General features: G+C 33.3%; 1 protein-coding gene across 3 annotated transcripts in view; it reads right to left on the bottom strand.

Moving 5' to 3' along the window:
- The window catches only part of Rbcn-3A (rabconnectin-3 alpha), a 696,059-nt gene that overhangs the window by 298,819 nt on the left and 380,193 nt on the right, over positions 1–17,047 (bottom strand). For all 3 annotated transcript variants that reach the window (XM_073979377.1, XM_073979376.1, XM_073979378.1), the window contains one exon: positions 3,022–3,148. In XM_073979377.1, coding sequence (XP_073835478.1) covers positions 3,022–3,148 — 127 coding nt within the window. The remainder of the gene's footprint in view (positions 1–3,021; positions 3,149–17,047) is intronic.

The raw sequence follows: 17,047 nt of genomic DNA, 5'->3' as shown, positions 1-17,047 counted from the left end.
CACGTTTTCAATCAATTGTGTTGAAATACATGGAACATGTTTAAAATAAATGTTACTTTTAACAAGTATTGCAACACCACCACCGTTTTGCTGATATCTATCTTTTCTTACACATTTATAATTAGGTATATTAAATGTATCTTGATCATTAAGCCAAGTTTCAGATAAGCAACAAATATCAACATGGTTGGATATAAGAAAATTAGTAAATTCAATAATCTTGTTGCGGATACTACGGGAGTTCCAAAATATTATTTTTAAGTTTGAAGAAATCATTATTTATTGTTGTAATCAAATTTAAATGCTAATTCGGCAACAACATTAAATTGTTGCTCTCTCGTTGTACAGGTACTGAGTTTTGAGATCATCTCTGTTGTTAGATGTAAAAGTTCTTGCTCACTAAAGAGATTGGTAGCAGCATTGTTGTTGTTGTTATTTCTCCAATTATTGTTTACAATAACGGGAACCTCGGCAGACTTTCTCAAGTTAGGGAAATTTTGAGAGGTAGTGGTGAATTCAGCACTCTTTCTCTTGCTGTGGTGAGTTTTATTTGCAAGTTTCTCTCTAATTTGTAGGTATGACTCTCTGTTTGGACATGTCAAATCAGTAGATTTGTGATTTTTGCCACAATTAGCAAATAGGATTTTATTGTTGTTTGTACACTCAGCAGTGAGGTGTTTATCAGCACAGTTTGCACAACGTATACCAACATGACAACCTTTCTCTCCATGACCGAACATTTGACACTTTCCACATTGAACTGGTTTGTTTTTTATTCTCCTTTGGTAGTCCCACGAGATAATAACTTTAAAGAGAGATCGAACATTCTTTCTCAAATCTTGGAGTTTTACAGAGCCCCTTTCAAGGTGAACAATGTATAGAGTATCAACATATTCTCCGAATTTACGTGTAACTTCTTTAACGTCAATGCACTTTAAACCGAGTGAGATTAACTCGTTTTTAACCTCGGTGCTTGTTTTGTTATCAAGTTTGTGTATGACAACTTTGAAAGGTTTATTGTTTTTGTGATCATGAGTGAAATATTTATAGTTTTTTTCTTGCAAAGCTACAATAATCTTATTGTAAGATTCGATTGAATTACACATGATTTTCATGCCAATTGATATTTTTTTAACTAAAAAGTCATCAATGTTTTTATCATTAAGTGTTTGTATGATAACATCACTATTTTTAGTCAACACTTTAATCGGTGAAATTTTATTATTTTGGCCGCTATTTTGCTGTTCACTGTCCATAACAGTTGTAGAATTATCATCCTCGTCATTGTCTAACATTTGTAATGGGGTCCAGAAATTACTTCTGGACCCAGTTTTACGTTGTTTTGATGAAGGCATTTGCACTTCATCATCCAAACAGGAGATATGATTGCGTTTGGGAATGTTAACTTTTTTCAATTTCAAGAGAGCGAGAGTTAGTATGCACGTCTGGCACTTGCGAAAGCCTAAGCAAGGAACATTTGCAACTGCCATTAAATTGTCGGTGAAACCCGCGTAAACTTAGTTTTTTTACGTTCTGAATCTAATAAGCCAAATCCGTCTACTAGATGGGCGGATATGAATTATTAGATAAGGTTCTAAAAATATTCGCCAATAGGAAAACTATAAGCGAACAATTTTTTGCAACGGAATATCTTCATTATTACGTGAAATTTGGACGAAAATGACGAAGAACTCAAACATTTTTTCTTCAACCTTCCCTATAAAACCATAAAACATAAAATTAGAAAAACATGATTTTTATTTTTTTTCGTCATATTTTCTTTGTATTTTTGCAAATAACATGAGTACTATAGCTCCAAACTTCACAATGTCTGGATGCTGCTATATTTCTTTTATATATATTTTTGTAACTATAAGCGCTATTGTTTCAAAAATATGTTTGTGAAATTATTTAACAAATTTAATTTTTCGCGAATCCATTGAAACTTTTTGACTTTTTTTTTGCATCATCGCAAAGAGTGCGAATTCGGTTAACGATAATAGGATATATCAGCTTACTATATTAAGCCGCGATTTTGTAGAATTTTTTTTAATTAGCATAATTAAAACGGTCATATCTTTTGCACGCAACGATCAAAGTTGGTAACGAAAACAGATTTGGTATGACGATTTTTTCATAATCTATGTACCAAAAATCTAGATGTAGTATTAATTTTTTTTTGATTTATTTGAAATGGAAAAGACAATTTTAGACATTTTTCCTGATATATATTGATACGACCAAAAAAATATGTCTCGTCGAAATAATGGTTTTAGACCCCAAGTATGTTGGTACGAAATATGTTTCAGACAATTTGGAGTCGATTTTGCCGTTAGTGTGTCTGTCTGGCTAGCTGACGCGCAAGCTAACTCTGGAACGGATCAACCGGTTAAAATTTGACTCTAGTAATATTCCCCATGCATGTAAGGGGAGGCTTCGCTTTTTAGATATTTTGTAAATTTTCAAAAATAATATTTTAAAATCATAATTATAACCATGTATAATATATCAAAACCTATAGCCAAGATATACTAATATTTTTATCAAAAATAATATTTGAAAAAAACTTTAACGGTGTCGATATGAGACATTTTTGAACAAAAACGTGGCGAAAGCGCTCCATGTTACCATATTATTTCATTGTAAAACGATTCGGCTGAATCGTTATATGAGAACTCTAAGAGATTTTCAATACAAAGTTTATGTCCATATTTATTTAGGCAATTTAGGCATAAGGAAGTTGCCTAATGTAAATATGGACTATCATCTAATAAAAACTTGAAGTTTATTTTAAGAAAATGAATAAAAGTAGTAACATTTGAATTTGATATTGGAAATAGGAAAAAATTGAAATTTATTTGGAATGATGAAGTGTTTTTTTCGATATTTTATGGATCAATTCGAACTTCATTTAGAACGAGAGGATATGGGAAAAATTGTATTCAGAATACAAAAGTGTGGGCGAAGCAAAAAAATTCCCATTTAGAATAGGGCTGTATAGACATATATTTCACCACTTACCTTTTAACCACTTCTTTCTTTTTGCAGCTCTCATCACCTTCGCTTCGAAGTCGTGCTTTTCATGTAGCAGGATTTCATGAAGTGTTGGTTTTTCCGACAGTATATAAGAAACAGGATTATCTTTTTCCTGTAAAATTAAATATAATATTATTAAACGATAAAAGTGTAATAAGTACAGATAATGTATATTAATTAAAGTAAACAAATACACATTTTGCACCCCTGGAGAAGACAAAATACCAAATATTATTTTAGTTGGATAAGGTAGCTAGAACCTTAGAAATACCTGAAATCTTATGGGAAATTTCTGTGAGGTTGTATCAAAACGTGGGCCGACCTTCCCACTTTTTCAAGCCTCGAGATTGTAGGCCAAAATAGCAAAATAGCCAGCAAAATCAATTGGAAGTGGTGCAATGTAGACTAGTTCTTTCACGGTACGTTTTGATGCAGTTCTAATGGAGTCGTAAAAAAGGCACTCCATTCCCCACATTTTATGCGCATTCGGATGCGATCCAACGATCAACATCTATTTCTCACATTTTAACTGCATCGGGATGCAGTTCAATCGGATTGGTGAAAATACACTACAATTCCTTACATTTTCGGATACAATCCAATGATTGACATCCATTTCTCACATTTTATTACCATCCGGATGCAGTTCGAAAGGAGTCATGAAAAAGGCACTCCGTTCGTTACATTTTATTAGCAGTTGTTAGGTAACAGTTGTTACATAAGTCAGTTTGTACAACCCTACAAGCGCATCGGCATCAATTTTTTCAAAAACAGAAAAACTTGTTAACATTTCCAAAACTTTGTTATAAAATCATTTGCGAACATTTTTGCGGTAATTTATGAGAATACGGTTTTTTAATGGAGTGCTGTTGGAGAACATGGCGAAATCTTAACTAGCGGCAATATATAAAAATATATAAAAACGCCTTTAACATATGAAGCAAGGACAAAACAGCTTGGAATAAATGGAGAGCGCACAACACGCGGCACCTTTTTGACTGCCCCGCCAAACCTACTCAACTTACTCTAGTGGATCTGTGGTTACATTCCATCGAAGCAGCCACGTTCCTGGAACTGGATTATTAGAAGAGTTCCATATATAGTTAAGAATTCCTCATTTAAAAAGCAGCGCTCTACATTTACGCTAAGGATACACATTTTTACAAAAAAACAGGGGGTTAATTTCTATGCGGGGTTCGACAGTAACCATATTGAAAGTAAGGAAACCAAAAAATTAAGGCAAAATATTGGAAGGTGTCGGTGGGGCGTGCTCCTAAAGATGATATTTTTTTTATATTTGTTCATTGTTCATACACGATGTCAGCTTTTTTATTTTTCCTCAGATACTAAATTTTAGTAAAGTTCTAAATTATGTTGACAAGAACTTTTGGGGAACAACATGGAACAAAGTTTCGTTTTCGTAGAATGATTATTGAAAGTGTTCTCTTTCAGACCGTTGCGTACGTTTAATACTTTTTTTAATTATTGCAAGTGTCCCCTTTCAGCCCATATACATATGACGAAAAGTAAAAAAAAAAATTAATATTGATGAAGCCAAGGTTTAGACTATTATAAAACGCGAAATATTGCAGTATACGATATAATATGACTACAGTTTGACCAAACAACGTGTTTTTGTTCAAAGCTCAAAAATGTTGCTAAAAAAGTAAATTTGCGCAGAAGTTATGACCGCGTAATTAATAAAAATAGGTAAAAACGCGTTGAAGCAAACGATTGCCGGTCAAACCGTTTAAGTTACGGATATCTGCCAAAGTAAAAGTAGAAGAATACGAAATGAACATTACACTTTTATTGTATCATTTTTGAAAATCTCCACTACATCCACCTTTTATGGATGCTGACATTTTGACGCCAGATTTTAGGTGTTTATTGTTTTTCTGACCTAAATGCGACGCGCATTCGGGTATTTCAAAGAACCAATAATAGTATTGAAGTACTCGCGATTACGCATAATTTGATATGAATACTGACTATGTAGCCCAGACAGCATCAAAGTTATTTACTGCCAAAGGCCAGAATTTAGTGTGATATTTTTTTCCAATAATTCTATTTTTTTGGGCACAGTATTTACAATATCCCATTGAGTGTGCTGGGACTCCAACATATTTAAGTTTTTTTTTTTGACGGCACGGATCAAATAAATCAAAATCCCTCCACTATAGCGGCGGTTCTGCAAAAACAGAAAAATGTGCGAAATATGTTTTTGAAAATATCGCGGATTTAACCGAGTTTTCTGAGGAACGTTTTCTTTTCAATGAGACACATGACCCGCGTTTTTGCGAAAACAGCGGTTTAAAAACGTTAGTGGCATGAGAGCTATATTCGATTTATCCCAAAAATAGTGTGTGATGCTAAATCCACGGTTCTTGATGGATTTTATCGAAATAGGTTTAGATCGAGGTAGGGGATGCGCATAAAAAGTGTATGAACTTTGTGCAAATTACACTGGGAACTGAAATTTTGGGGTAGAGATAACTCCTTTTGGGGATGAAAGCCCTTGGTGAGTATATTAAGAATTCCGAAGGACAGATCTGCCGTGAGTCGAACTTCCGAGTTATGGCGTTATGAAGTTTCCGCTGAAGACCCTATAAGGCATCTGAAGTTAGCGTTATATCTTTGTTAACTGTTATTTTAGCTTTTTTATGAGATGACATATTTTCAGTCAAATCGAATGAGGATTATTTTTGTAGAGCTTTTCGACCTTCTAACTCGCTTCCTTCAATGTCTTTTTCGTCCTTTATTTAAAGAACCGCTATAAAAAATATTTTATTTAATAGATTAGAACATATGAACAACTCAAAACCCCTCAAATTTTTATGCAAAATATGGAAAAAACTGTAAATTTTATCTTTGACCTTAAAGTCGTCCTAACTACTTTTTGATGCATCCAAAATTATTTTATCTGCCGAACAAAAAAATATATCTATCCATTCAAAAGTTACAGAGTTTTGACAAGGGGGAAAACTATCTTGAACCACTGTGCACTGTTAATATTAACTCGCTACATAGTGCTCCGTTCGGAGAAGTAGGTCTCATATCATTGAGTTAACATGAAGCGGGGTGCATTGATTAAGATATAAAAATGACATCCTTAAATGATAAGCTTTTATAAGCAATACTGTTGCTGAACAGATATGCAGAGGCTAAATTTTACTTCTTTCCAGTCGAGGCTATCTACTACTCGCTACTCAATTTTGAACACAAAATGCATGTCGAAAACATTGTTTGGTCCTATTGATTTTGTAAATATTTTGCAAGCACTACATGTGATTTTCCGACAATGAATTATAATTTCACATTTACAGTGAGTGTCCGTGTATGGCTAGGGTTTTGCCACAGTTTTATGGCAAAAAGTATATGGTTTTTAGAATAAATGTTTTAGATCCCACATATGCTGGAACTACTAGACTTCTGTAGGACTACTAAAAAGTAATTCTTGACTCTATGAAAGGACGTAATGGATTTGAATAATGGACCATGTGATTTTTTATCCGAAATCCTAAGGATATTTAATAATTATACCTACTTGCTTGTCTTCTTTATAAACCCACTGAACTTCTATGAATGAAGACACCTGCCATTTTTGAGAAGGGCCAATGCTGTCTTATAAGAGTATATTATGTTTCCTCTAATAGCAAAAATTTAAAATCTTCTACGAGAAAAATTATTGGTTTTTGATCTATGAGAGATGCTGCCGTTATTAAATTAAGTTCGGTCCACAAGGGTGGTTTTAAAAAATCGATGTCTGATTTTTTATGCGGCACCCTAAAGTGTTTAGTTTTGTTAGATTTTAAGATTGCCAAAGTTTGAGCACAATCGGAATATGTTAATAAAAGTTGCCATAGTATTTTGTATCGGACCAAAGATGAATTTTCACGAAATTGCCCTAAAGGCCACATGACAAGGGCAACGACGAACATCAAGAAATTCATGTCATCATTTTGAAACTTTAGAGATGCAAATCGTTTCTAAACATTTCATTTTTTTTTAAATTGAACTTATTGTTGCTATTTTTTGCGGTTGGTGTGGAGAAAAAGGCTTACAAACATGACTACTTTAGGAGAAGAAAAATATTTTAAAATGAGAAAAAATGGTTGTCTTATAAGCGAGTTTCTGAGACAAAGGACTATTATTCACGCCTTAACTTAAGCTGAATGATTTAGTAAATCTCCTAAGCTTCGTTTTCCTACTTATAACAAACAATTCCTCTAATTTTCAAGGGTTACCTTATGTTTTTGGGTGCCACCGTGGTGCAGTGGTATGTACACCCGCCTTGCACGCTGAAGATCGTGGGCTCGATTCCCCGGCCAAGCAACATCAAACAATTTTCAACGGTGACAAAATACCCCTCAGTAATGTTGGCGACATTTCCTGAGTATTTCAGCCATGTAAAACTTCTCTACAAGTGGTGTCTTAAGATACGCCGTTCGGACTCGGCGATAAACAGTAGGTCCCATATCATTGAGCTAATATGAATCGGGGTGCACTCATTGATATGAGAGAAGTCTCCCTTGTCCCATGTTTGTGGAACAATTATTATTATATATTACCTAATATTTTAGTTATAATTTTGGTCAAAATGAAAATATTTAATATATAGTGTTGCGCATATAAAAAGCAACAAATTACGCATTAAGTAAATTATTGGATTCGTTACAATTTTTTAAAATGTGATATTTTGTGTCCGGTTGTTCTTTGTTACGTACAGAGAGCTTTCAACAAGTTGTTTCTGTACTTTGTAGTTGGATGGGATAGCAACAATAATATTTACTGATCCTTGAGAAGGGGAGTTAGTGTCATTTTTTGAAGAATTTGGATTTGATATCCTAACAGGGTTGCAATCACTCACCACTTTTCCCGTGGCCTGGGGAAAATATCATTATACCCTCAAATCAAAATTTCTTACCTTATATACAAATTTAAATTGTAAAATATTCATTAGGAAACTACAAAGTACAGAAACAAGTTGGTGAAAGCTCTCTCTACGTAACAAAGAACAACTGGACACAGAAAATTACATTTTAAAAAATTGTAACGGATCTAAAAATTAAATTATTGCGTAATGCTGGATTTGGATTTATAATGTTTTTTGTGTTATTAGTGATTTGTTTTATCATGGTAACTTGGAGCCGCACTGAAAACTCGTGGAAGAAAAATAAAAGGTTTTGGGGTATACACTTTAATAAATATTTTTCTTGTTTAAGACATCCCACTGAGCCACAAAAAGACGTTACTACAGCTAATTCTGCAGAAAAATGTGATTAAATCTTATAAAGTACCGAAAAATGGACGGTAACCCGATATGGAGGCTGTGGTCAAAAGTGGACCTATATCTCATTTCTTTATAAGGTGGTTTTCTGAACTCTGAGTTAACATCTGCCGAAATAAATGGAGATATAAATCATATGGGAGTATACCAAATTATGGACCAATATTCAAATTTCCTGTACATTCTTGTGGCTCCTATACCACCCCAGTGAAATTGAAATAGTGCGTGTTCTAAAAATATATAGAATAGCTTAGTGCTTGGTAATCTCGGCAGTGTGGAGCCGCTGTGTATTTTATCGAAACGATTACCACCAAATAGAGTTGTACAATCTAGTTCATTTGAAAGATCTAGTTCAATAGCTCAGCTCTTTAAACTGAACTAAGTCAGTAATCTAGTTCATAGTTCACTGTCCAGTTCAATCATTCGGATAATAATCGTTCACCGGCTCTTAATCGGTCGTTTGATGAAAGCGCATACATACACCAAACACAAACAAACAAAAGGCTAATATAATTTAACTACTCCATAACAAAAATATTACATTTACATAGTTTTATTGCATTCAGTTTTGAATGACAGCTTTGTTGTTGCTTGCTAGTGTGGCCGTTCATTTTTGTCATTCATCATGCAACCACAACATATTTTGTGGTTGCTGGACGGTTGGACAGTTATCGATAATTGCAAAAAATCGTCATGCAAAACTGACAATGTGCACTGTACTTTAAAGAAAGATTGATTAATTTTAGAAAAAAACATCCTTCATTTAGATGGCTGGCAAAAAATCTTATGTTGTGTGTGTGTGTGTGTGTAGAAATTGTCATTGCGAAAAGGTTTGTGCGTGTGTGTTTCTTTCTATGTTTTCCCTTTTTTCTATCCTAAAAATCAATAATAAAAATCAAAAAATAAATAAACAAACTGATCACATTGCGAAGGCATCCCTTAACATAGACGACGCCGTCACTTTATGTATTTGTGAACATGTTGAACTAGATTGTGAATCGTTCGTTGATCCTACGGTCACCGACTGATTATAGTTCAGTGAACTATTGAACTATAATGACCTATATCGACTGATCTAGTTCATATGCTCTTTGCAATGAATAGTTCAATTGAACTAGTTCGTTCATGAACTATACAACTCTACCACCAAACTGTTACTAAACATCCCGTCAACCAAGGGTGCTATAGCCTAGAGTGGATGGGTTCTCGTTAGAAACTAGGAACGCGAGTTCAATCCCTTCAGCAATACTGATACTTTGATAAATAATAAACGAGTAATGTTTATCCAAAATTCCCTATGTATATTTATCATTGTAACAACCACCTTTGATTTTTTGCAAATTGGTATTAGCTACAAAGTATTCTTTGATATCAGCAATAGGTGCGAGATTTATCACTCCATCACTGTATTACATTATAATTCCTATAAAATGATTATGAAGATTTGCCCATAGAAACAAGTGAGTAGCTATACTGAAATTAAATACAGTTCCTTTTTAGATCAACCATAAAATAAATTACAGTGAGTGTCAAAAATATTCGGTTTTCAATTTTACCAATAATAACACTTCATGTTAGTCCTGTGGCAATTAACCCCCTGTTTTTGTAAAAAAAAATTATTCCTCTCACACGAATTGTCAAATTTTGTAGATCGATTTACTCGCTTTAGCGCAAAAGTAGATCGCTGATTTTTAAATGAGGAGTTCTTAACGATATATGGAACGAACAAAAATTAGTTACGAACGAACAAAAATTAGTTACGAACGAACAAAAATTAGTTACGAACGAACAAAAATTAGTTACGAACGAACAAAAATTAGTTACAAAAACTGGGGGTAAAAAATTTATATAACATATATATGTATATAAGCGAGAATAATAAAGAAAAGTTTGTTAACCCTGGTTTGTATGCGTCAAAAATATTCGGTTTTTGCAACTTTTGTTAAATATTTTGCCAAAAAACAGGTCATTATCGAACTTTTTCTGCAATATTAGTATACATTTAAATAATTGCGAAAAGAATCTTTGTTCCTGTGTGTAAAAATATTATATTTTATAGCAATTTATTAAAATTTAACGCTAAGGAAAAGCCCTAGAGAACAATGCCAAACCTTCTCCACTAATAAATTAGTTGGTTTAAATAATAAAACAACAACAATGGGATTAAGCCAGACTACGTTGAAAAAACGTGTGGTTTATTGGTGTTAAGTGTAGTGACGTAGAAATTTACTGCGTTGGATTCATCCAACATCGCACAGTCGAAGCAAAGATTCTGTTAGGTCAAGTTTTTAACTTTTAAAAAATAAAGTGACAAAAATATAGCTCGCAAAAATGAATTTTGAACAATTCATCTAACATCAGAGTATGTTGGGCGAGTATATAGTGTCTATTAACAAATGAGCAAATTGCTCAAAATAATGGTGTAGCCAACTAGAGACTAGAGAAAATTGATCAGAAATCGAAAATTCCTTCATGGAAGCAAGAAGGGCTTTTTTAGATAATCAGGATAATATCACCACAGTTTATTCGCATTAGGAGTGTGTACGAAATTGAAAAAGCATTTGACGGGATGGGCAGATATTTACCCATTGAATGTCCTCTTTCAATTTGCAGAGCTGAGGTGCGCAGCTTAAGTTCACCGGAGAACTATGAAAATATTTGTTCTCCAACTCTTACAGATGAAGTCAGTCACCAGCTAGGATTGACTTTGGAAGAGTTACAGGAAGATATAAACTAAAATAGAAGCTATCTTGTCAGAAAATACCCATTTTTAGGTACTTGTTTTGACTTAATAGAGAATCAGAAGATATTGACTTTGCCACCTAAGAGGGTAAACATTAAAAACGATTATAAAGAAATCAATGGAAAATGGGTTCCCAAGTTATCTATCAATCAGGTACATAGTAAGTCGATTAGGAAAATTTAACGTAAGATTATTCCTGAGTATAATATAGTCAAGAATGAAGTGAGGTTTCCAGGTAGTATAGGGATTCAACAGGGAAATGTTGGAGAAACTATGGAAACTAAAAATGAAATCGCTCGCATTTGAAATTAAATTAAATCAACTATTGGCTGAAAACGAAACATTAAAAAAAGATTAAAATACTTTAAGACCAGAAGAGTGCTCAGTTTTGCATCTAAACTATTTTATGTAAATGGAGTCAGATAAATAGCAAGCAAGAAAATGTTCAATGACGGACCTGCCCTACCTGTTAAAAGATTAGGATCTTTTAAGGCGGGGAGTATGGGGGGAGTAATTTTGTAGAAAACTCTTTTTCTGTGTAAATGGAGTCAGGTCAATTTATTTTTAATGAATCTATTTTTAAACATAGCAACTTTCGGTTATAAAATAATGTAACAAATGCTTTTTTTTTTTGTTTTGTGTTTTTTTTTTTTTTTTGAGTTGGAGCACATTGTGATGCGACGAGGAGTCCGTCGCATCATATTCTTTATGAGAAAAGCTACAACTTTGCCTCTGAGATAATATCAAATTTGATCCCTTTTTACATCAAAGCCTTAAACTTTTGGAGGCCTGTAACCGCGAAAGTGTATGAGATAGAGAAAAACGGCGAGATACGTGTATTCTCTTTTTTGGCCTTCAAGCATGTAAAAACAGCTTGTTCGCGGGAAAATTGCATAATTAATTTTAAAGTAGTTACAGAATGCAATGCAAACATTTTTGTTTTAATAACGCACTGATGAACGCACTGTACTTATTTTTTGGTGCTCATATTGGTAGTTGTTTTCCAGAGCTGTATATGCTGAATCTTTAATTATGCCACTGACAAAGAAGATTTATAAGTGCCCGGTTTGTAACAGAAATGTAACCGGTAACAGTATCGGATGTTGTGTTTGTGATGACTTTTATCAAACTTCCTGTTTGAAGATAACAAAGGAGCAACATACCTTCCTCTATAATAAAAACTTCCTGTACATATATAGTAAATGTTTTAATTCTAGATCGAAAAGTGCAGGCGGTGGATCGCTATCTGGAAATGATAGTATGGGTAACAGTCACATTGCCCCTGATTTAACCAGGGAGATTGCCAGGTGTTGCTCTGAATTCAAAACATCTCTTGAGCAGCAGCAAGAAATTATCAAAATTGAGCTACAAGTGCAAGTAAAAGCTTTTGAGGCAAAAAACTGTAAAGTAATAGAGACGGTTAGATGTGCATTTAATGATCGGATTCAAAATCTGGAACTTGAAGTGAAGAATTACTATGATGTTGTAAAGCACCTTGAAGAGAATTATGCCAGTGGGATGCGCGAAATGCAGATTCAATCTGACATACTACAGCGAAGATTGAATCGAGCCAACATTGTGATAAATGGTCTGCCTAATGGGATAAGGGACCTAAGAGTGCACATTTTTAAAATTGCGTCGATTTGTGGAGTGCAGTTGAGCCAACATTGTTGTTATTTCCTTAATGGGAAATCAGTTCTGGTTAAGTCTAATTCGGTTTACACTCGTGAACAGCTTATGTCAAAGTACCATAGATGTAATCCAATATTGTTGTCAGATGTCATGGAGGGGAATGGTTACAGCAGAACATATCTGAACGACCATTCAAATGCGGGTAGCTCAAAACTTGTATTCTTGCGTAAAAAGCTTAAGCAGGAAGGCAAAATTAAAAGCTTTAAGCTTACCAATGGTGATAAACCCTCTGTGGAAGCAGTAATGGCTGATGGGTCGTTGATAACATGGATGTCGCGAGTTGTGCTAGGCTCTTAGATAATATTCCCACCATCAATGGACCCTGTAGTAGTTAGCGTATTTATGCATTATTATAATGGTTGCTTTTTACGTCCGGTTTTTAGAATAAGCTTACCAGTTTCATGTTGTGCATCAATAACTTGGCCTACTCAGGTATTGTAGTAGTTGTTGCTGTAAGCTTGTGTGGTAAGACTTGGCGTGGATCCTTTTTTTTATTGCTTGTTGTTATAAACTCATATGGATTATAATACATAATGACATGCAGGGATACAATTTTTATAGAAATGATCGGGCAAATGGTAGAGTACCCCTACTTGTCAGTTTCAAAAAGTCGTAAAAAATTTATTGGCTAATTTTGAAGTAAAGATATTGTAGAGTATGTCGGAAAAAATTTAAGTCGATCGGAGCAAAATTGCCAATTTATTGTGAAAATTGCCAATTTATTGTGATTTATATGTAGCGCGGAAACTTTAAACGCGTGTTTCTCGAAATGGCATTTTTGAATCGACCGATCTTCATATGGTTTGGTGAGCTTATTATATACATAAAAAGATACAGATAAGGGCAATGTTACTGTCGCATTGGACAAGACTGAATACAAAAACAGAATGATGGACATAGTGGAAGATATGATGATCTACAAAAGGTTAAATAAGGACCCAACATCATCATTACAAAAGAAAAACAATAATTTAGTTGAAGAGCTTTACAAAAATGGACACATTACAATATTTGAGAAAAAATATTGAAAGCAGACGTGGCGAATGCACCAAGAATATATGGTCTCCCATAAATACATAAAGATGGATATCCTTTAAGACCCAATCACCATCTAGTGAGATGTCGAAATACATCGTTAACATAATAAAAAAGTTAACTGAAAATTCAAAATACAATATCAAAAACGCTGTGCAATTTAGAGATAAGGTGAAGAACTTGACGATAAATAAGGACGAAAAACTCATATCATTTGACGTAATTTCACTTTTTCCAAGTGTTCCTGTTGACTTGGCACTAAACATCATAGAAAGTAGATGGGATGAACTAAAGGAACACACAAGTATGACAAAAAGCTCTTTTATGCACATCTTAAGTTTTTGTATTGAAGGCAACAGATATGTCAAGTTTGAGAATAAAATATATAAACAAAAACGAGGTCTACCAATGGGTTCCCCAGCTTCTCCAGTAGTTGCAGATATTGTGATGGAGAACTTATTAGATGCATGCATGAATAACTTAACCTCGAAACCATCTTTTTTATCTAAGTATGTGGACGACCTATTCGCGATTATTGAAGAAAGTGCAATAGATGATACTTTAAAAGCCCTAAATAGTTATCATAAAGGCATACAAATTACTTTTGAAAGAGAACAAAATGGCAGACTTCCTTATCTAGACATAATGGTAATAAGAGATAATGATAGGTTTAAGACAGATTGGTATCAAAAACCTACAGCCTCAGGGCGTTTAATTAACTTCTTCTCTAAGCATCCTAAAAGAATAATCATGAATACGGCGTAAAATCTCATTTATAGATGCCTGTTTATAAGTGACGATGAGTTTCATCCACAAAATAAAATAAAGGTTAAAAATATTTTATCCAACAACAATTTTCCACGGAATATAATTAATAATCTAATCAACTATTACTACAAAAATTTACATGTGGAATTTAATGAGAAGAAAATATACAAATCTGTGATATATGTACCTGGTATATCAGAACGGTTTGTACATTCATATTTATAACAAAAACAAAGTCAAAATAGCTCACAACTCCAATTATACATTAAATAATAGTTGTGTTTGTAATATGATGTATAACTCGGTGATAATAATAAATGATTGTGTATCCATCTGTATTTTGTAGATAATCCTGATGAAGCAATTCAATGCAATTGCGAACTATTGATGATTAAATAAATATTTACAAAAAATTAGACCTCGAGCTTGTCTAATCTATCAATCAAGACAGATTTTTTTAAATTTTAATTTTTTAATGAAATTTTGAGTTTGACGGCTCAAAATTTTTAAAATCAATTTTTTTAAATTCTGTTTTGCTTAAAGGCCAGATTATTAGGTTCTTAAAACGCCCACAAAAATAAACGAAGATTGGCGCATCCGTTTTCGAGCTATCGTTGGCACCGCAAAATGCTTTTATAAAAAAAGGGTTTCGCAGGTAAAAATTCCAGAAGTAGCTTAAGATGGCTCCCTGTAGGAAATTTCAATAGTGAATCTATACTGACTTACTACTGACATTGTCAACAGTACTACTGACAAACTGTAGACAACTCATGTAATTTTATATAGACATTTTGTATGAACGTGTCATTCGAAAGTCAGTACTGACATTGGAACTAGTATGTCAGTAGTCAGTCAGTAGTTGCTGAGGAACCATGTGTTGACATTGGAAGTAGTGAGTCAGTATAGACATTAGAGGTATTAAGTCAGTAGAGACATTGGAAGTAGTGAGTCAATAGGTAGTGAGTCAATAGTACATAAAGGTTCATATGGAGACATTGGTACCAAATTTTCCACTATAAAGTTTTTTGGACTATTTGGAACTTTTTATAAATTAAAAAGCTATATAGTGTGTTTAATAAGACGATGAACTTATACTTTTGTTTCAATAGTAAAACATATAATCATGAAAATACTAAAAAAGTACAAATTGCGTATTACAGTCTTTTTATCTTTATTAAGAGCTAAACCCAAGATTCCACTTAAGCACAAAATTAGTAAATAAAGCCAATGTTTTCAAGGCTGGCTAACCAATAATAAAAAATCGTTTTCATTGTCAGAAATATCATCGCATAAGAATTGGTGGTTGGTTCTTGGCCATAAGAATTGGTTTGATTTATCTGCTTAAAATATTTATTCTTCTGCTGCACTTAGCGTTTTAGGTGATTCGCTGAATATTGATATAACATCTAGGAATTGAAAAGAATAAACATGTATAAATAAGCATAAATAAACAAAATTAAATTTTCTTATATTAAAGCTGTATAAACATTGCAAAAATCTCGCAATCAATTTTTGCTAAATAACCCTTCAACATTCTAACTCATTATTATGCCGTGTCGAAATATCAGATGTAAGTTGCGTTAATCATTTCCAGCGAGACGGGACAATATATTCGTCAGGCTCCATAACCTTCTCTAAAGATACCATAAAATATATAATTGTCGAAGTTTCACCACAAATGTTGTCAGCCGCCTCAGAATTTGTATTTGATATAGAATTATCTATTTTTTCACATGTCTGTTATTTTGCTTTCCTAATTTCCTTTGCTCATACTTGTTGTTACTAAAATTACATATTTTATTGATTTTTCACAAAAACGCTTTTATAACGAACTGCCAAAATTATTTTACGCCAAACAATTAAGAAAATTAAGAAAAAATAAGAAGATGCCTCGTTGGGCTATCAGTTTTCAAAATAAACAATGCTTCTTCTTATTAAGGTAAAAGTATCAATTGTTGACAAAGTGTTGACTTTGTCACTATAATAGTAGACAAAGAAGTGACATGTCAACACATGTCCCCATGCTTCCTACAGGGCTCTTTCAGGTAGAAAAAAGATCTACGTAAAAATATCAATAGTTTCTTTGAAAAAAAATCATGAAAAATGAGTTTTTTGGCCTGCACAACTAGGGGTAACCCCATATAGCATAGAGTACTATTTGTAGGGCCCAATATTTGCAGAAATTGAACTTTATGGAATTAAATTTTTAGTGGGAACAATTTATCTTCCTCATGGGGATATTCATGCATTTGAGAGAGAGTTATCTGACGTGCTTCTTCGGTGTGATAATGTGATTTTAATGGGAGACTTCAATAATTATTTGTTCTACGTTCATAAAGCGTACAATGTAAGATCCGTATATAATGCTATGAACCTTACAATGGTACATAAAGGTATTCCAATCCATTATGATGTTTTCCATAGGTCGACTTCATTATTAGATTATTTTTTAATTTCGTCGCCAGATTTAGTACAACACTCCA

The sequence above is a fragment of the Musca autumnalis genome, unplaced genomic scaffold (assembly GCF_047663935.1).
Source record: "Musca autumnalis isolate F117 unplaced genomic scaffold, ASM4766393v1 scaffold_3, whole genome shotgun sequence".
In the NCBI taxonomy this organism is placed as follows: domain Eukaryota; kingdom Metazoa; phylum Arthropoda; class Insecta; order Diptera; family Muscidae; genus Musca; species Musca autumnalis.
Note: the sequence above shows the minus strand (reverse complement) of the source record. Positions and strands in the feature narration are given on the sequence as shown.